Source organism: Botrytis sinoallii (assembly GCF_014898435.1).
Source record: "Botrytis sinoallii strain Bc 23 chromosome Unknown BSIN_017, whole genome shotgun sequence".
In the NCBI taxonomy this organism is placed as follows: Eukaryota; Fungi; Ascomycota; class Leotiomycetes; order Helotiales; family Sclerotiniaceae; genus Botrytis; species Botrytis sinoallii.
The window spans coordinates 437,686-465,535 of NW_024066044.1; the positions used below are offsets into that span (position 1 = coordinate 437,686).

The 27,850-nt window shown below is 40.6% G+C and overlaps 6 protein-coding genes across 6 annotated transcripts; 5 read left to right on the top strand and 1 right to left on the bottom strand.

Annotated features, from left to right (window-relative positions):
- Positions 1 to 373: 373 nt before the first annotated feature.
- EAF02_008810 (uncharacterized protein) lies at positions 374 to 2,345 on the top strand (the record flags this gene model as incomplete). The annotated part of the gene is made up of 2 exons (XM_038904858.1): positions 374 to 764; positions 868 to 2,345. The coding sequence occupies 2 exons, from the start codon at positions 374 to 376 to the stop codon at positions 2,343 to 2,345; spliced, it is 1,869 nt and encodes a 622-aa protein (XP_038755268.1).
- A 998-nt stretch (positions 2,346 to 3,343) lies between these two features.
- On the bottom strand, positions 3,344 to 6,678 carry EAF02_008811 (uncharacterized protein; the record flags this gene model as incomplete). Its single annotated transcript, XM_038904859.1, has 3 exons — positions 3,344 to 3,409; positions 3,698 to 6,420; positions 6,504 to 6,678. 3 exons carry the CDS (start codon positions 6,676 to 6,678, stop codon positions 3,344 to 3,346), a joined length of 2,964 nt encoding a protein of 987 aa, XP_038755269.1.
- A 2,194-nt stretch (positions 6,679 to 8,872) lies between these two features.
- EAF02_008812 (uncharacterized protein) lies at positions 8,873 to 9,904 on the top strand (the record flags this gene model as incomplete). The annotated part of the gene is made up of 1 exon (XM_038904860.1): positions 8,873 to 9,904. The coding sequence occupies one exon, from the start codon at positions 8,873 to 8,875 to the stop codon at positions 9,902 to 9,904; it is 1,032 nt and encodes a 343-aa protein (XP_038755270.1).
- A 2,206-nt stretch (positions 9,905 to 12,110) lies between these two features.
- EAF02_008813 (uncharacterized protein) lies at positions 12,111 to 13,686 on the top strand (the record flags this gene model as incomplete). The annotated part of the gene is made up of 8 exons (XM_038904861.1): positions 12,111 to 12,141; positions 12,192 to 12,322; positions 12,369 to 12,498; positions 12,560 to 12,780; positions 12,830 to 12,969; positions 13,024 to 13,091; positions 13,139 to 13,169; positions 13,224 to 13,686. 8 exons carry the CDS (start codon positions 12,111 to 12,113, stop codon positions 13,684 to 13,686), a joined length of 1,215 nt encoding a protein of 404 aa, XP_038755271.1.
- A 4,276-nt stretch (positions 13,687 to 17,962) lies between these two features.
- EAF02_008814 (uncharacterized protein) lies at positions 17,963 to 19,474 on the top strand. Its single transcript, XM_038904862.1, has 2 exons — positions 17,963 to 19,223; positions 19,288 to 19,474. The coding sequence occupies exons 1-2, from the start codon at positions 18,230 to 18,232 to the stop codon at positions 19,359 to 19,361; spliced, it is 1,068 nt and encodes a 355-aa protein (XP_038755272.1). The 5' UTR covers positions 17,963 to 18,229; the 3' UTR covers positions 19,362 to 19,474.
- A 4,783-nt stretch (positions 19,475 to 24,257) lies between these two features.
- EAF02_008815 (uncharacterized protein) lies at positions 24,258 to 27,551 on the top strand. Its single transcript, XM_038904863.1, has 3 exons — positions 24,258 to 25,324; positions 25,376 to 26,393; positions 26,582 to 27,551. Exons 1-3 carry the CDS (start codon positions 25,078 to 25,080, stop codon positions 27,150 to 27,152), a joined length of 1,836 nt encoding a protein of 611 aa, XP_038755273.1. The 5' UTR covers positions 24,258 to 25,077; the 3' UTR covers positions 27,153 to 27,551.
- The last annotated feature ends 299 nt before the right edge of the window (positions 27,552 to 27,850 follow it).

Here is a 27,850-nt window from a genome sequence, read left to right on the forward strand (position 1 = left end):
TCCTTCATCTACTATAGTGTTTCCCCTCAGTAGCGCGTGTGCGAGTACGGTATTATTCTTCACTCGTTTATCATTTCCATCATAAAAGCATCTGCTTGGGAATGGTTTTTCTTCTTCTTCTTCTTCTTCTTCTTCATTACAACGTTTCCTACGATTGCAAAAGATACCAGGAACGGATCCAGATTGGCAAGTCACGACACATTCCAAACTTTTCCCATCTCAATAACTTGTCAAACTTCAATAATTGTCTTTGCCCTGTGATAAGAATTGTCACACTTTGGATTCTATTATCTTATCATATCAACTTAGCTTATTCTACCTACTTATCAATACTTTGACAATAACAAAAAAGAAAACACAAAACAAAATCAAAATGGCGGCCCACAGAAGACAAAGATCTCATCTTCCTTCTCCACCAATCTCTCCATCCCAACAAACACCCCGGCCACTTCCTCTTCCTCTTCCAACAGAGATGACAAAATACAAAAATTGGCAAACAGCTCGCTCAAGTTCCATGAATATCAAGAATGTGCCAGTCGCACCTTTAGCACGACGATCAGCGACAGCTCCTGTGATCGGTACCACCTCCGATAAATTCATAGATTATGACCGGAGTTCATCACCCGAATCCGAACCTTTCCCAAAGCGAGTAGTGCAATCCGAAGTACCAAGTCGGTACACAACTTCGTACTACCATATCCTTGGACTACCAGAGAGTCCTGATGTTACCACCGAGGAAATTGAAGAGGCCTTTCAAAACCTCAGTAAGACTTCCCTTTCTCTTCATTCAATCTTAAGATTTTCTTCCAAGCAATTCTGATTCACTCCACCCATGATCCAAGAAATCCAAACTAACAAACTTTACAGTATCAAATCCGTCTTCCCATCCATCACACCACTATGATAATCTGGAGCGGATTCGTAAAACGCTCACTAGCTCCATTAGACGACGCACTTACGATCATGGTCGTCGTGCTCACTTACTACACCAATCTCAACTGCAAGATCGGGAGCGTTTTGAGCAAAATCACAACGACTCTGACAACCTTTCAGAAGATCGGCTGCGGTTTGAGAAAATGCGCAACGATTGTGACAATCTTTCAAAGGCTCGAAAGACTACTGCTCGAGAGATCAAAGTCTCCACCGAGAACATGGGAATGAAAAGTCTAGAGAGCGAATTGAAGATGGTGAAGAAAGAGGTGGCGGCAACTTTTAAAAGAAAAGTTAAAGACATGGGGCTGAGTATGAGTTTGGATGGATTGGACGAGGAAGAGGGAGTACCTTGGGAGGAAATGGATTTTGGCACCAGGAGTTCCCAAATTGTGGGAGAAAGAATGGGTCTTGAATTTGAATTCAATGGATCTGGTAGTGAGGAGGATTCCGGAGGTGAAGATGGATCCGAAGGCACCTTTTCAGACGGAGAGGAAGAACAAAAGGAGCCTAGAAGATCGGAAGAGTCTGAGCAAATCAAAAGGCTTGAGGAATTTGAAGAATTGTCTGTATCTGCGATGTCAGGATTGTTTTCAAAGATATCTTCTTCTGAACTTGAAGAGACTCCGATCGCTCCAGAGATGATTTCAAAAGATGATCAAGAGAAGTTGGATGTCAAGGAAGATAGACTGTCTGCGTCTGAAGAAACAGCACCAATCCGACTGGCAGATTCCTATAATATCGCAACGGCATCGCCCCTTGCAGAAATAACCTCCAAGAGCGAACAAGAAACCCCCGATATCAAGGACGCAGATGAGAAGATTCCAGATTTCCCAAACATGACTCCAGAGATAATCTCCAAATCCGAACCCAACAGGGAACTTGTGGAAACCAAAATTGCAACACAAGAAATTCCAGGAACCCTCAAACCCACCACAAGCACCACCCCAACAACCTCCCCACCGCCCATTGACACCGATCTCCCCAACATCCTCACCATCGTCGAACTCCTCTACCCAACACCTCTTCTCACCCCAGAAGTAAACCCGAAAAAGAAAAAGGAAAAGAATTCCTGCAAAGAAATCTGGGAATTCGACTACAACTCCGAATCTGAGTACGCTTCCGCTTCCGCTTCTGAATCCGAGTCCGACACTGAGCCTTCACTAGAAGAACTGAGAATCCCTCCCGCCTCATCCTCTCCATCTCCATCTCCAAAGATCCACGAACTCCCCGGCTCCGAAATCTGGGAACTCGATTACCCAAACCACAACCCCACCCCCACCCGAGAACAAGAAAAAGAGGAAGAACACGAAACCATCATCCTCTTCCTCCAATTCGTCATCGTGTTTTCCCTCGCAACTGCTGCGTGGGGATGGTTTGGCGGGGGGTGGGTTTTGAATTTAGTTGTTTTTTGAGGTCTTCTTCGAGAAAGGGAATACAATGGAACAGATTAAACAAAATCGAATAAAATCGAATAAACCAGAACTTGAGTTTTAAAATTAAAATCAAAATCAAAAGAGAGAACGACAGGAACCCAAAACCCACAACGGGGTAATGAGCCAGGAAGAAGAAAGATGGGAAAGAACAACCTCCATAACACAAATCAAGAAGGAACAAACAAATGAAAGAAGACACAACCAATCAACCAATCAATCAATCAATCAACCTCAATCACATCACATCAATGAATCGCACGAACCCAGACGGGAGAAGATAAAAATGATACCAAACCAGACCAAAAACACCAAAGAGAGCAGGCCAAACAGAGCAGAGCAGAAAGGAAGGAAGGAAGGAAAGGACGGACAAACAGACAGATACTACAGACAGACAGATAACTACAGAATTGTATAATTTGCGTATTGCATATCATATTGCATATCGTAATGCATAGGTATCAAGCAGAAACTTGCTACTTAGGTACTTATTACTTACTCATTTGCTTGGGTTTGCAGGTTAGCCGGGCTGGACTTGGCTATTAGGTACATGGATAGATACCTGGATAAATTGGCTACCTAGAGATGAATACACCAGATATGAAGGGGTATGTGAATAATCACAACAAATACAAATACAAATTCAAAATCAATATCAACATTCATAATGAGCCCAGACATTCACAATCAATCTCCAACAATGGAAATAAAATGTACAAAAATTAAACAAACCACTACATCTCACTCGTCATTCAACCTTATTCTTTTTGATTTCGTAATATATATAATGCTCGTGAGCTCTAATCAGCCAAGCCAATACAGGGTATCTCTACTTCAACTATTACCCACACATTCACCTCATCCTACACCGTTCCCCGTGCCATATCTTCATAGAAATCTATCATATAAATATCATTCCCATGTAACCATCTACTAGCATGTTTTCACACACCTCCTCCATATACTCTAGAACTAACCACCTAAGCCTTTTCCCCCTCACCATCAGGTGTATTCGTTCCCTTGGAATGCGACATGCTATATGGTGCCTGCGAAGGTGTTGGTCAATGCCTATTCTCTCTAAATTTGATGCTTTCTCCAATCTTATCCGTCGAATTGCTTCGAGTCGTTCCGTCTAAACCCCAGGATATCATAGTAAAGGAAATAAAGATGGAAATAAAAATGTATGAAAATCCCAAAACTAATGGCTCGATTCAAAAGCCGATGTGTCGAGGAAAAATGAAGATAATGAAAAGTCGAAAAGAAAGTTAAGTAGTTTGACGTAATGAAGCCGGTCGAGAAAGGGACCTCGGACGAGTTTGAGAAAATCTGCATACCAATACCTGCTTCGCATTACAAATTCTCCAGGCCAAATTCCTCACGTTTCCATCTGCTCTGACCACTTCAGGTGCAAACTCGATACCAAACATATAATGAACGGCATGGACTACGCGTCTTGGGTATTTTCCATCTCTTGCTACCAATACCCCAAAACTTTCATCTACAGAGTTAGGAGCAATATCTGGGTCTCGATCGAAGCAATTGCGCACTACAGGCAGTAAAGCTTGTTCGACTGCACTGCGGATGAGAGATTGGGATTGAGAGTTGTCAGAATCAAGTGAAATGTTCAAGTTTGAGTTTTCGTCGTCAAAACGGGGAATGCGGATTTCGAATGGGAGAGAGATGGCCATAACATTATGTTTGCCATCGTGGTGGTAGCGGAATTCGAAGACTCCTTGAGTCCAGAAGAGTTTGTCGCCCTCAAAAATCATTTCTCCTTCCATGTAATCTTGAGTTGAGCCATCTATACGTTTTGCGCCCGAAACAAACCTATTTGAAACGAGAATACCTTTATCTGCTGGACTGGATTCGTATTCGTTAGGAACCGTGGCAACCCAACGGCCCGCTGAAGGAATTCGAGTTACTTCTCGAGATGCATTGTCAGCCACCATATACATACCTACCCAATCAGCATTACTGTGTTTTATCGGTGCTGTCCATTTCACTTTGATCGGTGCACCGTATTCGAAAACGAGAGGTTTGAATCCGTCCATTCGTTCTTGTGGAAGGCGGGCCGTGATTCCTTCTTTAGAAGTAGTACGCTTGTGCATGGCCGAGTCAAATGATGTACCCTCGATCGTAACAGAGTAATCTCTGGGATCAAAACCGGCCAAGTCTGGTGCAATTCTTGTCAGTGTTAGACGAGCAGGATATTGACTGAAGAGTGCAGAAGTATCTCTGAAGATAGTTGAAACACCGGCCGCAAATTTCGGTCGAGCGGCATCCAAAAATTCTTCGACAAAATGGCCGGTTTCTTCCAAAACTCTATCAACATTGCCATGCCATTTTTTGATTTGAGGTGGCAATGATCTCTTGATACTCTTTGATAGACCAGCTTCTGATCTAAGATTTCGGCCATACAACTTCTGCATGTGAGGTTTTTCGACGAATTGGAGGAATGCGAGTGTAAGCGTGTGACTGAGAAGCGCCAAGAAAAAGATAGCTCGGCTTCCTGTGATAAAAACTGCTCCCCAGATACCAGCAAGCCCGATGATACGTTCTGGATTATTCAGGTATCGATAGATACCGCTGTACGTGAGTTTGGGAGCGTGGTCGAAGAAAAAGTCTCCAAAGAACCATCCAAATTCACCCAAAGACTCGTAGATACTAATAGCCGTCCAGAGCTGAAGCGAAACCAAACCAGCACCCAGCACATGTCGTAACAAAACAAGTCCATAAGCCCAATCAGATGGCATTGAGTACATCTTCCAGGTTGCGGCAATGAAGCTTGTGTAGCACATTGTCATGCTTAAGTGGTACATTCCTTTCCATTGTCTCCAAGCTTCTTCTGTGCTATCACCATACTTGACGAAATGTCGTGTCCACATCTTTTTGTTCGATTGTCTATCAAGAATTATTCCGAGACCCACCGAGTACCACAAACGCCAGAATATAGCACTGATTACGAAAAGTGCCTGATAAACTGGAGTCGAGGGTGTGAGAGCAGTAATGAGAAAGACGTAACCTAGGAGTAGGAGAATAGAAACATCTGTGATCCGGAAAAGATCAATGTTGCCCAATCCCATGAGATTATGGACGGCTAATGGTTGTGTAGTATTAAGTGGAGGTGTTTGTGTGGGTGATGAATCTACACTATATTCAAGACCCTCTTTACTTGATGCTAGTGCATTTGCATGATCGATGTCGCTTGGGGTTGGATTATCTTGGTGCTTTCTGGGAGGTGGAGGATTATATGTTTTGTCGATGTGAGGATTCTCCACAACGAGTAGAAATGCGAATTGAGCCATGTGTGCAACGATCGAGATTGCTAGCACGCTATAGCTTGCAGCCATCATTGAGATTCCATAATAACCAGCATATCCAACAGAATACATTGGATGGGGTGCCATTTCGAAAACACCATCAAATGTCAATTCTTGATCGATTAGGTAAAAGAAGTCACCCCAGTACCATGCATAATCTTTTACGACTCGATGTGCGTCAAGCTTAACCCATAGGTTGAATAAAACGAGTATGATTCCTGCACCCCATCGGAGTGTTGACATGACCAGACTTTCATCAGATGGTGCGCCTCCACAAGCAATCGCGAAGAGACAGTATGATGTGAAATCACACATCAAAATGAGATCTACCACCCTTCGAAAGACCAACCATGTATTATACTCAATGGGAGCTTCCTCAAATTTGTAGTCTTCTGGTATTTTAGTCTCTAGTTCAGTCTTGATCAATTTGTATAACCATGGTCGAGGATTTTTGCCAGTAATTGGGTTTTCAAATAGATTCCATTTCTTTGCCCATGCGACTATTCTTTTGTGATGCGACTGGATGTGAAGGAGATATCCAATGCCAACATTGTAGCATCCTCGCCAGAAAAGGAATAGGACTGCGAATACCGGTCTCTTCAGTGAACTAGGCAGTGCATAGAGTGCGAATATATGAAGGGTAAGTATGACCAATACGATTAAATCAGAGAGGTTCTTGGGTTGTCGAGGATCGAGCAATTGAGAAACCATATCATGAGTCTGGGGCACTGTAAATACTGTGGACCTGTTAGCTTGAAGTTTCTACACTTTCTACACTGATACTGGCATGTGCAATCATCGAAATAAAATTCTCACTTACTGGTACCATCCGGCGTTCTGCCAAATGTCTTCTTGCCTTTGTCAAGTTCGAAGTCTTCGGACGGTGGCTCAGAACCACCACGGGCTGTCATATTATCCTCATTTGGGGTGGAAACATTGTTGATTCGTTCCCGTAAGCCATTCGAATCTGGGGACTTCATCGAAGAAGTACTCATGTCGAATGGGCTCTGCCGTGTTGAAAACGGCCGTCAAATGTGGTTGAGGCTTTAGATCTGTCAATCGAGGAGTTCTGAGCGTTTTCCAAGAAACAACGGGTTGGTATAAAGAATGTAAGTGAAGTGGAGGTTAGCATGTATTTATGATAAGCATATAGATATTTCTAAATGTTGAATTTATAGAAGTGGGTTGAACCGTATGCTGATGCTGTCCTTTTCTGCGGCGATCAAGGTTGTTGGATTTCAATTCAATGGGGTTCAGTCATTAATAAAGTTGCACCTCGCACCTCGCATGTCCGAAACGATCAGAGTGGAGGTAATTCTGACGAATGATATTGCTCAGCACCAGGAATACGGCAGTTTTACATTTGAATCTGGCTGGGAAATGGGATATACGGGACCAGTTGAGATATGAATATGGATTTGGTTTGTCATATTGATCAATCACGAGAATGATGATGAAGTAGCTACTCGGCAGTATGTATGTGTGTGTGTGTGTGTGTGTGTGTGTATGTATATATGTGTGTACTAGGTAGCTATGTACCTAGTATGTATGTATGAATGATTTTTTGAGGAAGGTATGACATCCTTTATATCTTTTTCTTTCTTTTTTTTGATTAATGTGACCATGAAAGTTGGGGAAACGCGTGGGGGATTTTGTAACCGTTTTCTCTTCTCTTCTCTTCTCTATCTAATCAATCAAATCGTGTCAATACTGTATACACATTATCTCTACCTCTTTTCCGTAGCTAATTATTTCATCTTCTCGGAAGCTGCCAACACACACGATAGTCTTCCGTTTTCAATCTAATTATGCACGAGATGTTCTCAACAAAAAATTTCAGATAGAATTCTATAGAATCAAATACTAAATAGATACCAATTAATTGACATGTGAAAGATCCAGTCGAATGGACGATCAATGATGTGATTCTATATGCATGGTCAAGGATACGTCGAAAATCCCCATTCTTTCTGCTAACCGACCAAAATCATATCTGGGGAAAGATGGAGAACATTGACATTGTAAACTTTATTATATCAGATTCATCCTCTGTACAAGGCTCGGGTTGACGGAAGGATCCCGTCTTACCTGGCCATCCCCTATCATCCACGTTTTGATGATCTGTCGTGTTACTCACAAAACACGACGGTAGCATTTCTGCAATCGAGGCTCGGACGTTTGATACATAGCAACTAGGAGCAGAGCCAATAAGAGACCTGCCCCCTGGAAAGTGACGGAGAATATCCAATTGATAAGACCGGCTGTAAGCTTACCGTGCCTGTTCTATATTTCCCTCGAGAGTCATGTCTTGCCGTTTTTCATAAACAGTCTTGATCGTGGGGGTTGGCATCCATAACACGACTCAAAGTATAGTTTGACCACCTCTGTCTGACCAGAGACCTTATCTGCCAGAGCATGTGAACGCTAGAGTGCATTCAGACACAGATTCTCGTTCGTCGGTAGTTAAACTTTGTGATGACGGAAATATCAAGCAAGTCGTTTGATTGTGTGGTCCTGCAACATCGAACTTCATATTCATTTGATTGTTTGAGGCTCTAAGTAACGGGTAAGTAATGGTGTTGGAAACGTGAAAGCGAACGAACGAGCTAGAGAAACGATTACAGAACGGGAGTGACCGAAGAGATGTACAAGGTTCTGACACAAAGATGGTAGAGGACTTCGACATGATGTTCTCCGAGACCTTAGCTCAATATCCGACAGATGTCGATATCTCGAAGAACCTCTTCGACTAGGAACTGGAATAAGCTCAGCTGATATTACAGTGCTTCTGTCTGCAGATTCACGGGTAACATTCCACATGATGAGACGAGCAATTTGACAAATAGAGGTGAGGGAGTGCAGAACTTGATAGAGCCTTCGAGTTTTGATTTTGAGAAAGACACCTACTAGCTTCTCCGTCCATATGTTGTTTTAATAGCTGGAGAGTTTAGAAAGACTGATAGAGATGGACGAGGGCAGAAAGCGATAAATTCAAAGGGTTCATGCTACCCTGCCGGGCCTCACCGCCTTACCAATTAAGTCACTGATATTATAAACCAATCTTATCTTTAGCAAAATTCCATTGTTGCTTTGTAAACATCCTACGACTTTATCATCCCATCGACCATCCCAACATTTTACATTCAATAAACAATTAACAACTTTATTCTGAGTTTGTCGCAGGAAATCATGGCTCCGTCTCTTGAGGAAAGGCCCGATGCCGTACAAGACGTCCTCTCAAATCCTCTCAAAAATGCTCCCAAACTTGTCGCCCCAGAACCCGAACATTGTCCTGGCCCAGAATCCGAAGCTGCGGGAAAAGCAGATTCTTGCGCCGGCTGTCCCAACCAAGCCATATGCGCATCTGCACCCAAAGGTCCCGATCCAGATATTCCAGCTATAACTGCACGTCTCGCTGGTATCAAACATAAAGTCCTGATTCTGTCGGGGAAGGGTGGTGTGGGAAAAAGCACATTTACAAGTTTACTTGCACATGCCTTTGCAACAAATGAAGACAATACAGTAGGAATTATGGATACCGATATTTGTGGACCGAGTATACCCAAGATGATGGGAGTAGAAACGGAGCAGATACATGTTAGTGGTGCAGGTTGGAGTCCAGTATGGGTTATGGAGAATTTGGGTGTGATGAGTGTGCAGTTTATGCTACCCAATCGAGACGATGCCGTGATATGGAGAGGACCGAAGAAAAATGGATTGATCAAGCAATTTTTAAAGGATGTAGAGTGGGGAGAGATGGATTTCTTGTTGGTGGACACGCCTCCAGGAACCAGCGATGAACATTTGAGTGTGAATTCATTCCTTAAGGAAAGTGGCGTGGATGGTGCTTTAGTAGTTACGACGCCACAGGAAGTTTCACTGTTAGATGTCAGAAAAGAAATCGATTTTTGTCGGAAGGCGGGGATCAAGGTATTGGGGATCGTGGAAAACATGTCAGGATTCGTCTGCCCGAAATGCACACACGAGAGTCAAATCTTCCAAGCAACAACGGGAGGCGCGAGAGCTTTGGCTAAAGAGATGAACATCCCGTTCCTAGGGGCTGTACCACTAGATCCTCGAATTGGGATGTCGTGCGATTATGGCGAGAGCTTTTTCGATGCTTGGCCTGATAGTCCAGCCTGCACGGCATTGAAGACTGTTGTTAGAAAACTTGGTGAAGAAATTGGGCTCGATCCCAAGAGCATACTACCTGACGATTGAAAAGTCTTCCACGAAGTTCATTTCCTCACAGGTCACCCAATAACATGATTCGGTCAGAACAGCGTGATCAATATCCCCTCCGGGGCACTCAACTTCCTGTTATGTCTACCATAATACTACACATACAGTCCGTCGACTTTGCCACGACTTGAATCCGTAACCAGAAAGCGAAGAATGCCGACAGATACTGATATAATATCAAAGATAATTAGCATATAGAATTCGAACCAAGTATGAGATTCAACAAACAGCATGATTATTGTCCAGTCCAGTGAGCTTAGCAATGCGGTGTGATTCGGGCGGCGAGTGCCCACATATGTTTCATCTCTCACCTGCAATTTCCACACTAGCTTAATACATTTGCTGGTTTTAGATTTCGGCAACATTTGAACCCCTGAAGTCCTTCCTTCCCCGCGCACCTCGCTGACAATTGAAGCAACGCGTATCATTATTACTCCACATATTGCCCGCATGTTTTCAAATGGACGGATTGTCACAAAGTAATCCATACCCCAAAATTGCAGATGTTCCCATCTTTCTGCGTCCGGAGAGTCGAATTCGGACAATCTGGTCTGGCTCGCTTACATTGAAATTCCTATTCTAGATATCTGAGAAAATAGAACCGCCGGTTCAGGAAGTCGTGGCCGGATATAAACACTGATTTATATACACTGATTTATATACACGTGCCTGAGGTACCTAGATGTCTCGGAACATTATGCGTCGGAGGATTCACTCTTTTGTTTGGCAAGGCCTGGAATCACGAGATAGTTTTCAAACTCGTCTAGGTGTACATCTGTCCCTATATTATCAGGGATTCCGCTGTGCGAAAACCCATTTGAGAAGTAGGGTATCTTTTGATGTTTTGTTCATCACGGCACTTACTAGATTTGCTTACATTGTGTGACTTAGCATGCAACTTTAATACCAATGCGGAGGATGGGTGGTATGCATTGCCCGAGTTTTGCAGACAATACATTTGCTATAGCAAGGAATCCGCTTATATTCCTCTATAATGTCTATGTTATATGGAGTAAAGAGCTTCTAATTACATTCAGAGATCGCTTGCGCGAACTTGATTCCATCCGAAGACAAATCAGGGTGTCCCCTTTAAGCAAGTGGCCCCACGGGGCCAGTGTTCGGTTAAAGTCGATTACTCTTCTCATCTTGTCGTCCGCTCTTCTCAAGCTTGCTTATCGTGATTTGGGTCGAAAGACTCTGAATCCTCTCTCTATATACCCATTCATTAACATTAAAAGATATTGGCCAATTTGGCGTACTGGGAGAGGAAAGCGCCAGGAGCTTTCTCGGCTATACTTAGCGAAAATCATTCGTCAGAACTTTATTCACCAGAAGACTAAAGGTTTCATACGATAACAGTCAGTCAGATGCAGGTACCAACTAGTATCGCCTAAACCCGAACCAACGATTGCCGAACCCATTGTCTTCAAAAAAAATCATATGAAACTCTTAACCTACCACACCAGATGCAAGCTGTCGTAAGCTTTAGAGTTACATGCGAATGGATGTATTCTAGAGGTTATCATTCGACAATCTTGTGTTGCAAGTGCTTGTGGAGATGAATTATTCGTGAGGAAAATTTTCAGCCATGTTTCGAAGACCGGAACGATTTGAGTATCCGGAGAACGATTCCTTTCTAGGGCAGTTAGATTCTGATACCCCCGGGGCCTGTATGTCAGATTGTAATGTGGGTCAAGATTACAACTCGGATGAGAGGTTTGTTCGCACGGTTTCCTTTCCACATGTGGATTTATCCACCTGCACGCACGGTACTTTTCCTTGAGACGAAATTTCACATCCCTTGTTTTAATATGGATCGATATGAACCGAAATACGAACCTACGCGGTTAGTCTTCCTGGTTTTGGTGGTTAAGCTTAATCACTCGAGGCTTCGTATCTCCCTGTAGTCCTTTTTTGGGCCTATATTCACGAATGATAATGGCCTGTTCAAACCGCGATCACATTGCGTCGCTACCCAAGCAGAAACTGCAAGGCACGAACGGATAGAGGAAGAAACGGTTCATCCGGTCTTTCTATGGCTTCTATGATTGATGGATCTTTCTGGGTCCCGGTAGACCAGCCGTGGCGATATGGTTTCTCAATGTTTACTTTTACCTGCTCAGACCCCGCTCTTTCGGTTGTCGATCAAGATATACTTTGAGTAAGTAAAAGTCGACGTTCCAACATGACGGCTGTGGGGCCTGATATTAACATTGGTGAGCAACTTCAAATCTTCAATGACTCGCTGTCGCTGACTCAATTATAGGCGGAAAAGGTCTGGCTGTGATCTGGGCTCTCAATGCTGTCTCAATCACCATTGTTATCGCAAGATGCATGACGCAAAGATTCATCATCCGTCAACTAGGACTTAGTGATGCTTTGGTCGTTGTATCGATGGTATGTTCTCTACCTCATGAGCCACGGAACATAACTGATGGTGAAGTGTACCATTTCTTCCATGGCAGCTTTGATCACAGTACAATATCACTATGGCTGGGGACGACATTACGCATATCTCGATCCATTTGATAGGATTGAGGCAATGAAATATAACGCAATTGGGCAATCTTTTGGTAAGTTCACTTTAGTAAGAGTCTCTATACAAGATATCTCTCTAACGTTTGTGTTCGCCAGGTGTCATGGGCTCAACTTTTGGTCGAATTTCCTTCATTATCCTCATGCTACAGCTATTTGGAACTTCTAAATTAAAGCACGCAGCTCTATGGACATTATTTTGGGTGCAATTTATTCCAAATTGTATTGTTGTCGTCACATTGTACGTTCAATGTAACGCAATTCGAGCTTTGTGGGACACATCAATTGTATCTTCATGCTGGCCTGAGTCTTACCAAACTGTGGGTCTAGACACCATTATCACTCGAATAAGTTCTAATGGCACATTAGTATATCGGCTACGCACATACGAGTTGGAATGGCCTCACGGATCTCTTTTTGACTTGTCTACCGGCAACAATGTTGTGGAGTTTACAAATGAATCGTCGGACAAAATTCGGCTTGGTATTCTTGCTCAGTCTAAGTTTACTGTGAGTTCTACTCCTGCTTCTTTTGTCACATTTCCTAATTTCAACTTCTCGCAGCGCCTTTGTGGGAGTTATCATGAAGATTGTGTATATTAGAGTACTTGCCGACCGAGGAGATTATACCTGTAAGTACCATGTTAATCATTAACCAACAACCCGCTAACAATACCAGACAATACAGTCCCATTCTTCGTTTGGGTACAGTAAGTTCTCCCCTTCAATTTCCATATGACTATTTCCTGACCTTCCGAAAATAGAGTCGAATCCAATCTCGTCGTGATCGCCTCTTCAGTTCCACTACTCCGTCCCCTCTTTGTCCGTCTTAGGTCCGGCGATTTCACCACCCGCAATGGCTCTACGGCTCCTACTTTTGAGATGTCAGGCTATAGTAATAAGAGGAAATCAATACAGAATAATCATGTGTTTAGTAAAATAAGCGATGATGATTTGGGGCTGAAGGATTCGCGGGATGGGATGCCGATCGATGATAAGGGGAGCGAAGATCACATTTTACCGATACAGGGGGAGAAGGAAAGGACTCTGGAACCGTGGGTGGTGAAGAAGGAAGTTAGCTATAGTGTGAGGGTTGAAGAGACGGGGGACGAGGATATCGAGAAGGGAGAGTCAGAGAGGGAGAGAGGGCGAAATCATACATTCATGGTGCCGAAAAGAGCGAGAAAAGGGAGTATGAGTATTCTGAGTAATGTTTCGATGGCGTGAAAATTACTCGGCGTGAGTTTTGGGTTACGTTTTATTGGGCTATTGGGTCTTAATTCGGTATTGGAATGGAAATGGAATCTGGGATGAAGATGGATGGATATGAATATGTGGATATACTACAGCAAAACATCTCTTTGTACATACCTCAAAATCAGCTTTTGTAATCTCACATTGATTTTTCTATCATATCTCGGGGTTGAATACGCACTAGTAAGGAGCACGTGGATTTGAATCTATACTCCACTTGGATACTTAAATCGTAAATTTCATCCTCCTCCCGCGCTCGCAAGACGGCATCATCATCATCATCATCCGAATACAACCTCCTCCACATACCTTATTACTCAGATCCGTACTGGGAAATATATATGTATATATAATACCCTCCTCACTATACACCTTATACCTCTCTCCACCTCTCTTTAGTAACCAATCAGATCGAGCAAATTCAAATCAAAATAAAATCAAAATAAAATAAAAATAAAATCAATAAAAATAAAAATAAAAATACAACTCCAAACAAATATCAATATTAATATTAATATTTATCTATTTAACGTGTTTTATCAGTGAGTGGGTTATATTAGTGAATGGGTCACTTTTATCTCAATTCACTTATTCAAAATCATATTATTCAATAACAATAATATCAATTGATTGAAATTATAAAGATTCTAATAATTTAGGATTTATTATATCATTTTGATAGGTTTTTGTATTATGATCTGTCTTTCTATATTTATTATAATATTGATTAAAAGATATTTCCTTATTAAGATTTCTCCCTTTTTGATGTTTATTGTGTTGAATCTGAATATCAATTTTTTGCTGAAATAATATATCAAGAGTCTTTTATTTAGTAAGTATTCCTTTTTAATGTAATTGGGTTTTTTTTGTATATCAACACTTACTTAATGCTTCATTTGCTGTTCGAAGTATATAGATCTTTATACTTAAAAGTATATTCTTATAAGCTAATCTTTTTGTATTTTTAGCTAAAACTAGTATAGTTTCAAATATAGGTATAGGGGAGCTTGAATGATAATGAGTTATTCAAGATTTGATTAATATTGATTGAGAAAGAGTTTCAATTGAATTACAAAAGGTTTGAGAAATCCATTAATTTAAATCGAAAAAGGGGAGAGTAGATGTACAAATTCGAATATTTAATTTCGAAAATACAGCTTCAAGATTAAATAGGATTAAATCTATTCCTCAAAATCTTAATTTTATATTCTGAAAAGTGATTGATTTTTTATATATAGTTTTAAAAACTATAAAGAATTCAATCTTTAAAATATAATTGATATATGCTTTAATAAATCTATTAATTTGATCATTATATGAACGTTTCAGATTATCAAAACAATTTATATCAAATAATTGAGTTAGATAATTTGAATACAATGATAAATATAAATATATAATATCGTTCTCTTTATAGTATACTTAAAAAGCTCTTGATTCATGGCTTTCATGCCTATCTAGTATCAATATTCGATATTTGCCTTTTCTTCGATTTTTAGTATGCTTATCGAAGTGTTTCAATTATTCTAAACCTGTTTTATTATTTGTTTATTCATTAGATGTAGGTTTAATAGCCCAATCTGTAGGAAAATCGGTTTCGGTATACCAATTAGAAAGATGAACCTGTTCTTGAACTACTAGAAATGGGGGTATAGTTTCACCCTCCCTATTACCATATATGATTGCTATAACCCATTCTCTATTGTCTGGTTGTATTGCCTTGCTTTTGCTATTTCGTTTAGTACTAGTTATTACTATTCCGGGGTATATTATATCTATTATAAAGCCTGTTTCGTTGAAGTTATAGAAATCGCTATCCAAAATGCCGAATTTCGTTTGTATATTCGTAACCAATCGAAACCAGTCTTCAATAAACTTGGGATCTTCGCAAAGAGCTCTTTGAAAGTCATAAACACAACTAAAACACATCTTTAATTCGATTCAACACTTTACAAATCGATACGCCCAAAGCTTTTCAACACAATTTGCACCCCTCGATTCGAGAATATAATTCGCTATATCTTTTATATTTTTTAATTTAAATAAAAAATCCTCTCATATCCATATCGATTATATATTTAGAAATGATATTCTCCTTTAGTTCTAAAAAATTATTAGATTAGATTAACATTCAGACGAGGATAAAATTAATTGATTTATCTGTAGTATTGTAATTCGGGATATTAGATATCTTTGCAGCTTTCGAATGCTTTTTTTTTGTTTTTTTGAATAGCTTCAATAGTAAAAAGTATACGGGGCTTTTTGATTATTCGGATTATTATGAGTGTTAATAAAACGCGTATTGAAAGAGGAGAGAATGAATTGAAGGTGAAAAGGTGGACCCACTCACTGATAAAAACACTTTATCTATGTACTATTTATCTATTTATCTATTTATCTATTTATTTATTTATTTATCTATTTATTTATTTATTTATTTATTTAATTTATTTATTTTTTATTTATTTATTTATTTTATTTATTTAATTTATTTATTTATTATTTATTTATTTATTTATTATTATTTATTTATTATTTATTTATTTATTTATTATTTATTATTTATTTATTTATTTATTATTTATTTATTTATTTATTTATTTATTTATTTATTTATTTATTTATTTATTTATTTATTTATTTATTTATTTATTTATTTATTTATTATTTATTATTTATTTATTTATCTATTCCTCCCTTTAAATAATAACCAAAAAACTAAATAACCAAGTCACACGAAAAAGAGAAAAGCATAATTCTCTCGAAAAACAAAAAATTGCAAATGCTCGAAAGGGAAGAGAGGGGAAAATGGGAAAATGTATCCGTATCTCATGTCTATTTTTTATATATCGGTATACGTTTTATGTTATTTAATTGTATTGTATTTTACAGAGGGAAAAATCTGTAGGAAAAATCTGTAAAGTATTGTAATGTGTTTGGCTTCGACCATGTTGTTGGGGCGAGATATTCAATGAGTTGTGGATGGGCTGCGCTGGCTGGGCTGCGCTGGGCTCTGGATGATGAGGGATGAGGGAGGGAGATTGTAAGTGTGAGTGTGAGTGTGTATTGGGGCTTGACTTTTGTAATGAGGGGGAGGGGTTTGTGTTGCTACCATAGGGAGAGGGGAACTCTTTGGTCAGACGGAAGAACTTGGGATATTGAGATATTGGGATATGGGAAGATTTGAATGTAGAGTGTTTTTTTTGATATTTGGTATCAAATTAGTATATCGGGATTTTGGGCTGTGGTTTGAGGATTTTTGAGTTAAGAAAATATGTTGATAGGTTTTAACGGATATATAGTGTATGATATATTCTCTATATTGGAATGAATTTAAATAAATAAATAGACATATTATTATAAAGAATAAAATATCTTCAACATAATCTCACCTATAGTATGATTTCCTCGAACAACTTGATGTCCTACGAAGTATTTTTCCGTCCCAGGGAAGTATTGTATGTATTCCATAATCTACAGATAGTTAGCAAGCTGGATTCAGCGCTCTCCACATGACACAGAATAGCGGGTAAACTATGATTTATAATGAAGGATGGCTGAGCTTTGAGAATGAATAAGCTTTTCTGTAGCACATGGTATAAAAGTGCTGAAGCTTAATTTCTCTCGCACAAGCATTCGCAGTGCAAGACTGGGGTGCGGAACGCAGAGTAGGATGCGGATCTGTGATTGTTTGGTGTACTTACTTGTCTCCTTGTGTAGGTGTACGAGAATGAAGCGATTTTTGTTTGTGGTTGAATTGGTGGCTGTACTGTGTTGTACTGACTGCACTGGTCATAGATTGTTGTTAACATTTTTCGGACTATATAAAGTCTTTCTTTCAATCGATAGACCCTCAAACTCTCGAAGATATCTAAAAGGTTGCCTCTGTGCATGTATCTACTCTGTAAGTAATTCTCCCACTCTAGCGCAACAGTATTGATACCAGATAGGCGAAGCCCCCGAGAAACCCAGAGCACTCCACCCAACAACCCCTTGGTCCTTGCAGACGGAAACCAACCGACCTCCCCCATATACCCTAGTTTATCAGCAAGCTCCGGGCATCCCAGCCACAACACGGAGATTGAATCCAGACGTCGAAAAATCCATGGATTTTTTGTATCCTTTCCTTCTTTCAATCGATGTGCTTTTGCGTTGCTTTCTTGCCTTGCTCATATTCTTAAATCGAAAGTAGAGTTGATCGGGACCGAAGTGTCGATTCCATTCGATACCAATTCCCATTTGGATGGTCTGATGTGTATATTCAATAGTCCCGCTTTTGATTGGTATTCTAAATGGAGTAGTTTAATATCCGTGGTTCGAGCGTTGGAGAACTCAAAGGTTGGAATTTATTAAGCCTATATACTTCCGTCTACTTTCTTCCCTTGTTGATAGTGCTTCTTATCTCAGCATTTTCTTCATCTCGTTTTTTCACTTTGTTCTCTCATCTCATCTCTTTCCATCTACTCATCTCATTTACCACTCTACCCGTTCGCTCTAGGTACCGTTTCTCGCCAGGATGAAGGCTTCAGTAATGAGCACGGCTCTTGCAGCCCTTACCTTCCTCCCCTCCCTGAGCACGTGCAGTCCCATCGCAAGCCCCAGCTCAGTAGCCATCTCCAAACTTACCCCATCCCTCCCCCTAACAGTCAGTGTTGTGAAGACCTTTGACTTCCCTTCATGGTGCGAGAACTTCGCCATCAGATCCAACGGCAACCTTCTCGTCTCCCGTCTCGATACCCCCGAGGTTCTCCTCGTCTCCCCCACAAACGCATTTGAGCCCATCACCGTCACCACCTTCAATGCCACTACCTACAAAGGTGCCCTCGGTATCTCCGAAACCACAAAAGATGTCTTCTACGTCATCACCTCCGCCCAGGTCGACGACTCCTTTGTCAAAACCAGCGGCGTAAACTCCATCTGGAAAATCAACATGAACACCTTTGCTCAAAGAAACGGAACCATCACCTCTCCCGCCACCGTTACAAAAATCGTCGATATCCCCGGTGCCGATTTCCTCAATGGAATGACTACATTGGACGACGAAAATGTTCTCGTAGGAGATATCTACAATGGCTGGGTCTACAAAGTCTGCGTCACCACCGGCGCCTACTCCATCGTTGTTAACGATCCCAAGATGAAGTTTCCCGCGGGCGCCTCCACCAATCTCGGGGTCAACGGTATCAAAATCTCCAAGTCCTATCTCTACTGGACCAACACCGCTATGGGCACTCTTAATAAAATCAAGATTGCAAGCGATGGAACCCCTATTGGTACTAGCTCCGTCGTCGTAAGCAATGTTCCCAAAGCAGATGATTTTATTTTCAAGAGCGATGGAACCATCTGGGTTGCGCAAAACCAAATGGATGAGTTGAGTTATATTCCTGTCGGAGCCTCTCAAGCTACTTTGGTCGCTGGAAGTAACATTTCGACTACGTTGGCTGGTGTTACTTCGGGCCATTTTGGAAGAACTGCCAAGGATTCTAATATCTTGTATTTGGCTACTAGTGGTGGTGAGTTTCCTCTTTTCCCCTGCGTTTTGTCATTTGCAAGTTTGACGGGACTAATTGTGAATAGGATTGGCATTACCCATCAATGGAACCGTGACCGTAGCAGGGAGTATCGTCAAGATCGATACCACTGGGTTTTAGCCATTAACGCCTGGGAGTGATGTCGATGAATGTGATGGCGATATGGAATAATATTTCAGAAAATAGAATGGCATGAATGTATGTTTGATGCTGATGTGGAATAGATATATATGTATATGTGAAAATATAGAGAATAATGATATTTTTAATAGCTAATAATTCATGTGCCGATCCGCGATTGATGCTCTAGACTGACATTTCTAAATATTTTTTAGAATCGCTCGCTTATGAGATCCTAAGGGGTGAGATTCATAGATGGTGGCCGCAGGTATAATTGTGAATATGAGCGATACACGCGAATGAGCAAGATACCATCAACAATATATTCAAGACCACCTCCACTTCGATCTATAGATCTGTTACAATGTATTTTTGATAGATCAATATGTTTTAAAACGAAACTCAAAGATTATCATATCTACCCATTTACATGTGAAAACCGACCTGGTGGACCAAACTTTGAAGTTCATTCTCCTTTGGCCTTCAGCGCCATTCAAAAGCTGCGTGTCACGTATAAGTAACAACAACATGAACGCAACGTGATGTCAGCAATAGTACCAACTTTCATCTCCTCATTATTCTCAACTACTCTATCTCTATCTGCAGTATTGATTATCGCGGGATATATATAGACCTCATCTCCAAATCTCAGACCCTAACCGTATGCGTCAGAAAGTGTTTTTTCCCTTGAAATATCAAGATTCTCGTTGAAACATCTGAGTATTTCACACGTCCGTTCTCGAAGTTCACATTGGTGGAATAGGTCTGTGAAAACTTCTCAGTCAAGATCGCAAGATTTGTATGTGGAACCATGTAAGCTCTGTTGTATCCTGAGAATACTAGATGAAGAGAATCTTTCGCGACAATGCTAATACCGATATGATATCCGAGGCTTTGATCCTTGGATGGATATTATCATTATCTAATATACGAGCAGATAAGCTGGGGAAATTTTTCGAGAAGAGACAGGCTACTTGAGGGGGGTTCTTGTACACATCAGATGAGAAAATGATGCTGAAGCGAAATATATACCAATACCTATTGATGGAACTAGCCGAATACACAACCAAATCACACTGGACCAGATCTGTGGATACTTTGAAATACTACGAATCTCACTACCATGATATTGAGATATGAATAGCGGAGCAGGGAAAATCCAAAGCAGGTAATTAGACATTACATAAAGACGCATAATGTGGAATTCCATTTCCTGTGCCTCAGTCCTTCGAATTGGGACATAGAATGTTGGATACACACCGCATCTACTCGGCTCACAGAATTTACATTGCATTCTGCGTCGACTTTCTTAATAGCAAGAGAGAAATCCACATGAAACCCAACGGTCGACAAGGTACTGTCGAGATCCAACAAATTATACGCTTTCGAATGTTTATAACGTAGCGGCTGACCGACTGTGATGATGGAAGTGAATTTAAACGGAAAAGATGATGTGGAATGAATTATAGTACATACAAAAAAAAGCGCCTTCTCGTGTAGTGTTAATGAAATTGTGCGGAATACTTTCTGGGGAAAATTCATATTCTGGAGGTGTGTTTGAGAAAGGTTTCAGACGATAGATCATAGTTGATTGAGAGGATCATGAATAATCGTGAGAGATCTCAATTTGACATGGAATGAAATTGTAATTTGTAAAGACATTCTTTCTACTTCATATGCGTTGAAAAACTCGGTTTGTTTGAGAGATTGAAAAGGGTTGAGAGTCTCAAACAGGGTGAGATATTCGATTCTCATGCCAAGGAGGTGCATTGAAAGAGGGGCGATATCATGAAAATATACTGAATATGTTGAGCGACTTGAAAAGGTTGAAGACCTGAGCATGTATGTGGTATTTAACCAGAAAGTAAAGAGGCTATATTCGCAAGATGGATCGTGAGATCAGTCAAGCTCGTACTATGTAGAAGAATAGCCAAAGAGCAAGTAAAGTCGCAGAGCAGTTACATCTTATCTTGTAAGGCGTTTGCGAAAAAGGAGGACCTGCGCAGAAGCTCAAAATTCAAATGGCGTGCTTTCAATAGCCTTTACATACACAGGTTCTGGTCCTCATGGATGATGCGATTGAGATATAAAGGGCTTAATGACATTGCTCATGCATCTTATAATGGTGGTATTGGAAACTGTGGCTTCGAATGATACTGTTTGTTGATGAAGCGTGGAAAGGCCAATGGGTTTTCATGCTCTGATCATACCTCAAACTTCACGCTCTATTCTCAAAGCACCCAAAGATAGTTGCTTCATTGAAAGAAAGCAAGCGAGCGTCCTAACTGTTCAAGATTCCAAAATAGCAAGACATTGCTTGGCCAGATCCTAATTAGCTTCATCCGATTTGACGACTGTACCCCCAGCCAGACAGGACCGAAAACACCATAGAAAGCGTTTCGAGCTTGATATTACAACTGCAGAGGTTTGCATGCTCTATAAGATAGACATAGTAATGGAACTTTACAAGTCAAGGAGTACAGATCTTGGCTTCCGGGGTAGTGTCATTTCGATGATATTTCATTGACTATGAATAGGACAACTTCCAACCGCGGGTAATGCAGAGACTTCTGCAGATAGTAAAGATACTTATAGGACTTGCAAACTTCAATTGTCAACGAAAATAGAAGAGCCTTTCAGTTTGTCCTTCACAGATGGGAAGGGAAGGTTCTGTATATAGATCATGGAGGGGGGGGGGGGGGGAGTAAGTAGTAAATGGGTAAGAGACGAACAGTGAGTGAAGATCTAATTAGACAGTTGTACATTTGTAATCTTTACGCTTGTTGTAAGCATGACTTAAACCCGCAGACATGTCAGTTTTTGATACCCAAATCCTGGTTGCGACCATTCCCTATCGACCTAAGACTCTCATAGAGTTCTGATATGCAGGTCTAATGCTGACTTGCTTGTGAAGAAGTCATAGTTATTGATGACTGCAGTAATCCATACTATCCATGTTCATGATCCACGCCCATATGCACGAATACATAACTGACGTAACGGTTAGATGAAGCTTGAATAGAAAGTAGTTTCGTTGATCCAGTCACCTTCGACATCATACGGCTCCAATAAAGCATATAGATTAGCATTGGTAGATCAAAAGTAAGCGACGCTTAACGCATCTATATATCATTGATGCATGAAAAGATCCAACGTTGATTCACAGATCTCTGAGATCGTTCTAACGAGAAGTGGAGATTGTGTTCATCACGTGAAATGCAACATGTTCTTTTTAAAGCAAACGGGGTCTTCAAGATCGATTCCCGGGCCGATCTGCCAAGAGAATCAAAAGTTCTGCAAGTCAATCCTACATTAAACATACTGTCACATCCCGAGGGGAGGGAAATCCAATATGTAAGAGTTGAGGCCCCGGCTTATCGCACACTACCCTTTTTCGTAACAGAATTCCTACAAAAAAAATCATTTTCCTACATAAACTTATTTTTTTTTAATAATTTTTTTAATAATTTAAAAGTTGATTTGAAAATCTTTTATATAAGAAATTACTATATTTGAAATCTTAAAAAATGAATAAATTATTTTTAATATCTTTTTTGATATAGTTATAGGTTTTCAAAGTTAGAAATTTTCAAAATTTATTATATATAATGCTTTTCCCATATAAAAAAATCAGTTTTTTTGAAATTTTTTGAAATTCTAACTTTGAAAACCTATAATTATATCAAAAAAAATACTAAAATAATTCATTTATTTTTTGGAATAATTTTAGTAATTAATTATAATATATATCAATTTCAATAATTCAATTTCTATATTTATTGAAATAATATATAATTCAAAAGTTGAAGAAATGAAGAAATGAAGGTTTTTGGTATGTTTTCGGTTAGTGTGCGATAAGCCGGGGCCTCAACTCTTACGTCCCAAGGTTTGTGATATGAACATGGATCGGCGGTGAGAATATCGAGATTCTTGTGTGCGTGGTACACATGATGAGAAGTCTGTATCTCTTGTCGGCACTGGATGGCAAACATTTATTGTACTCATGGAGTTCTAGAAAGTGTTCGAATAAGACACTGGATGGATAGACACACTGACCTTACTTTGGGGTCTTGACCTTACTATATGAGGAAGGTAATACTTTAAAATCACTTACTAACCATATAAGAAACGCCTCTGGATGAATTCAAGGACATTTATCAGCTGTAATGCCCATATTGTCCATTGAGCGCAAAAAGGAATTGCCATCCAGAGTATCATGGATAATAAAAAGACCATAAAACAGGCATGGTAGGTATTCGATATCTTGAGGATCTTTTCCTAAATCGACGAAAACTCATTGACGCTGACTACCAAGATATTGTTAGAAATATATCATCTTATGCTCTGAAGGGAATCAATAGATCTTTCACAATGTAACGCAGAATAAGATCTACGTACATACTACTGTGCCCCCTTGGCTAGGCGAGGCAGGTAGGTACAGTATGATGAATTCCAGGACTTCCAGGACTTCAACATTGGTAAGAATATGCATTACACGACATCGATCCAACTCAGGAGTACTTCTCTGATAAGTTCTCTGCTTTCACTCGTAGTTAGTTCCACACTTATTCTTACCTAGGTATTATGTGCTGTGTTCGTACTTTTGCTCGCTCTCGTACAAGGCTAAATTCTTCCTTCCACTCAGACTCTTGGATCGGCTCCAAAGTAGAATGGCGGCGTTGAATCCTTGAAGAGAAAACCGGAGACGGTAAACTCATCTGAGTATAGCTTCATCTTCTTCTCAGAAAATCTTGAGTCTAGAATCTGATCCTTATTTACGAATTATTGAAAGTCGTGCCGAATCAAAGCATCAAGGGGGGCGATGATCATTGAGATGCCAGGTACTTGCATACATCAGTTCGGGAATTTAACCCTATACAGTACATTTCGTACCTTCACTTCAAACAGGCTTCTTGCTGCACTCATTATAATTTCCAGCCGCCACCAATTAATAAAGAGGATGCGGATGTACTCCGTAGGTAGGTATGTCAACACGTCTAACGAAATAATTTCGATATTTAAAAGGTCAAAAAAAGCAAGAAAGTGGTAGTTGGCATTTTTACACATTTATATGAAGATATGGATGTAAAGAATTGATTCCCTACTTCCGAATTTCTTTTTTTCGAACATTCCCCATCTCCATTATCGACACAGGCAATCTGCATCATCTTTGTTCTCGACCCTCACTCGCCTCACAAGGATACCTGAGCAGTATCAAGATCTTTTTTTTGGCATCGGATCCACAGCTTTCCGTCCAAGTTCTACTTAGTCCATAAATCGATATCCCACTTCAATATTAATCAAAATTTACCATCATTGTGGGTTTCTACCGTGACATTGCTTCGATCTTCATCTGCATCACATCTGCCATTGTATCCCAACTTCAAATATCTTCTCGTTGGCCAATGTTATTGGGAATACGGAGATACGACGAGAAAATCTTCTGCGAAGATTCGCAGCATACCCAATCGTGGCGGCATACAACCAGCCTTATCTTGCGCCAGGATTCGATCTGGAATATCAATACCTTCAATCGAACCCCTCACCAGTATATTCGGGATCTACCAGTACCACATCGGACTTGACTATCATTGGCGATCAACGATACGCTTCCCCAGCTTATCCTATCCGCGACAACAGTCCTAGACCTACAAAACGTCAAAAGATTAATGGAAAGCCCAAGCAGATTAAAGTTCGAGCAAAGATAGATAATCAGATGCCAGGAAATGATGCGTCTTCCGCAACTGCTGCGGAGGCTTCAACGACCGCTGCAAATAAACCAAAACGAGTACGGACGGGATGTTTGACATGCAGAGAAAGACATTTGAAATGCGATGAGGGTTTACCAAATTGTCTGAATTGCCGGAAATCTAGTCGGGAATGCAAAAGAGGGGTGCGACTAAATTTTATCGATACCCAGATCAAATCACCACCAATGATCCCTCCTACAGCAGACTGGTCAGGTCAGTAGATTTAAGGATATTTTAACCATACATTTACTCACGCATGTTTAGTTCAATTTCAAGATGAGTCCCGCGAAATTGCTTCAGAATACAAGGGCGGCTTAAGTCGATATGCTCACATCGAACAAACAATTACCCCTCCTCGAGATCCGCCCACCGAATATCCTATGCGACCTGTGGTTGTTGATCCTATGATGCAAGGGAATGCCCTTCCGCCAATACAGACTGCTGGTACTTTCATGGATAATAATCTTGGGGCTAAGCAAGAGGTGGCACATTCTTCACATTCTAGGCACACAAGTAGGCATTTATCTCACGCTGGCAGTGAGAGTTCTAGTTATTTGACCGCGCCGACTGCATACACTGCTTCGGAACAAATCATCACGCCACCTAACGAAAGTCGGGATTATCTTACTACTCCCGAAGAAGTTCTATATATGCAAGTTTTCGTCGAGGAAGTTGGATTATGGATGGATAGTATGGACCCGATGAAACACTTCTCTAGGTTATTACCGTTCCATTCTCTAGGAGAACCCATGCTTCTCAATGCTTTCCTAGCATGTGGAGCTCGACATTTGACTCTTGTCAATCCTGTTTACCAGGAGGACAAAGCATTATATTATTATGACACAGCCACTACTCAATTGTTGCGATCGTTACAAAATCCCGATCGAGATACTGTCATCTGTGCAACTACAGCTGTCATTCTTAACGTTTATGAGATCATGTCCGAAAGAGCGATGCAACGTATGAACCATATTGCCGGAGCACGAGCTTTGATTAAGGAATGTGGATGGAATGCACGAAGTACTGGTGTAGGGGCCGCATGCTTTTGGCTTAATGTTGGTATGGAATTGCTCAGTTGTTTGCATTTTAATTGGCAGGTAGCTTGGGACCCGGATCAATGGGGAGTTGATATGGATTTTTCACGAGAGTTGGAAGCTGGACGAGAGGAAGTCTGGGTTCATCGGATGCTGTACATCATTGGTAAAATCGCAAACTTCCGGGCATCAATTCCACGATTTCAGGAGGCTTCACCACACGACGAACAAATTCGAATGCAATCTAGGTATGTGGAGTGGCAAAAGTTAAAGAATCTTTGTGATAGCTGGAACACTAGTATACCTCGGACCATGCACCCGATGGCTTATTTGTATCCGTCACAGACCACTTCAAGTTCCGCCTTCCCAGAGATCTGGTGAGTATCTATCCATTAAGCGGGGTGTACAAAGTAACCTACTAATCACAAACTTATAGGCTTCTCAAACGTGCCACAATCGTTGGTAGATTGTTCTACCACACAGCGATGTGCCTTCTCCCTCAAATTAATCCGTTGTTGAGTCCAGAAAATGCGGAAATGCACGATATGCAGCAAGACCATTCTCGTTCCATATGTGGCATTGTAGCACACGTCAAGGACAGGGGAGTTGCTAGTGTCGCGCTTCGTTCTTTAGCTATCGCTGCCGAATGTTTAGTCGTTCGTCGCGAACAAGAAGAAGTACTCACCATATTCGAAAAAATTCGAAAAGAGACGGGTTGGAGAGTTGGGTTCTTACACAAAGAACTCAAAACGAAGTGGGGTTGGCCAGATGAAACAGCACAACAGCAACAGATGATGCCACAAGCGAATTCCTTGTCACAGTTTTTCCCTTCTAATACGCCAACACCATCGTCAAATTTACCACCTGCACCACCAAGACCGTCTATTCCAAGCGGTATCTTGAATCCTCTTCTGAAAACTGCGGACTTCTCCTTACCGAATCATCCATATCAACAACATTATCAACCACCAAACACAACAAATCAATTTACTCATACATATCTATAATTGATATGTCATATTACAAACCAGCATCGAGATTTTCATTGTTCATCACTTCTTCGACGACGCTATGGGAGACGCAAATCAAAACGATACCTGAGAGGAAAATTCAGGGATGGACGTCATTTTGCATACGGAATCAGGGGGACAAAATTTCAATTTAGCGTTATGAACTGGGACATTGGAGTCAAATTGGCGTTTGGGGAATAAACAATCGGCGCCGGATTGGTGGGCACTCCTAGGTATTCTTGAACATAAAACCTTGGAGTTTGAGGGAATGGAGGACTTGATTCTTTCAGCGTTGTTCTTAGATAGTGTAGTACGATAGAGTGAGTGGCATTGGACGACAGTGTATATACAATATACATGAATTGTATTATCTCTGAATGTTAAAGAATGTCCCTATTTGTTCGATGCACGCCCTTCTCGTCTGAATGGTTTGAAGTTGGTGAGTAGGTGAACTCATTATGAACTTCATATACAGGTAGGCGAATCCGGCAGTATTGGCAGACAGTCAATGATTCAACATCACGCAAATGCCTATGTTTCAATTGTCAGTTCAATAGAAAAATTGCTTTTCAAAACTACCTACCCTGGTGACCTACTTACCTGTATTAGTCATCATCATCGTGAAGTAGGGAATTAACCAATGATATAAACGACACGTGATTTGTCATTATCTTGAAAAGTTTTGTTGCACATCT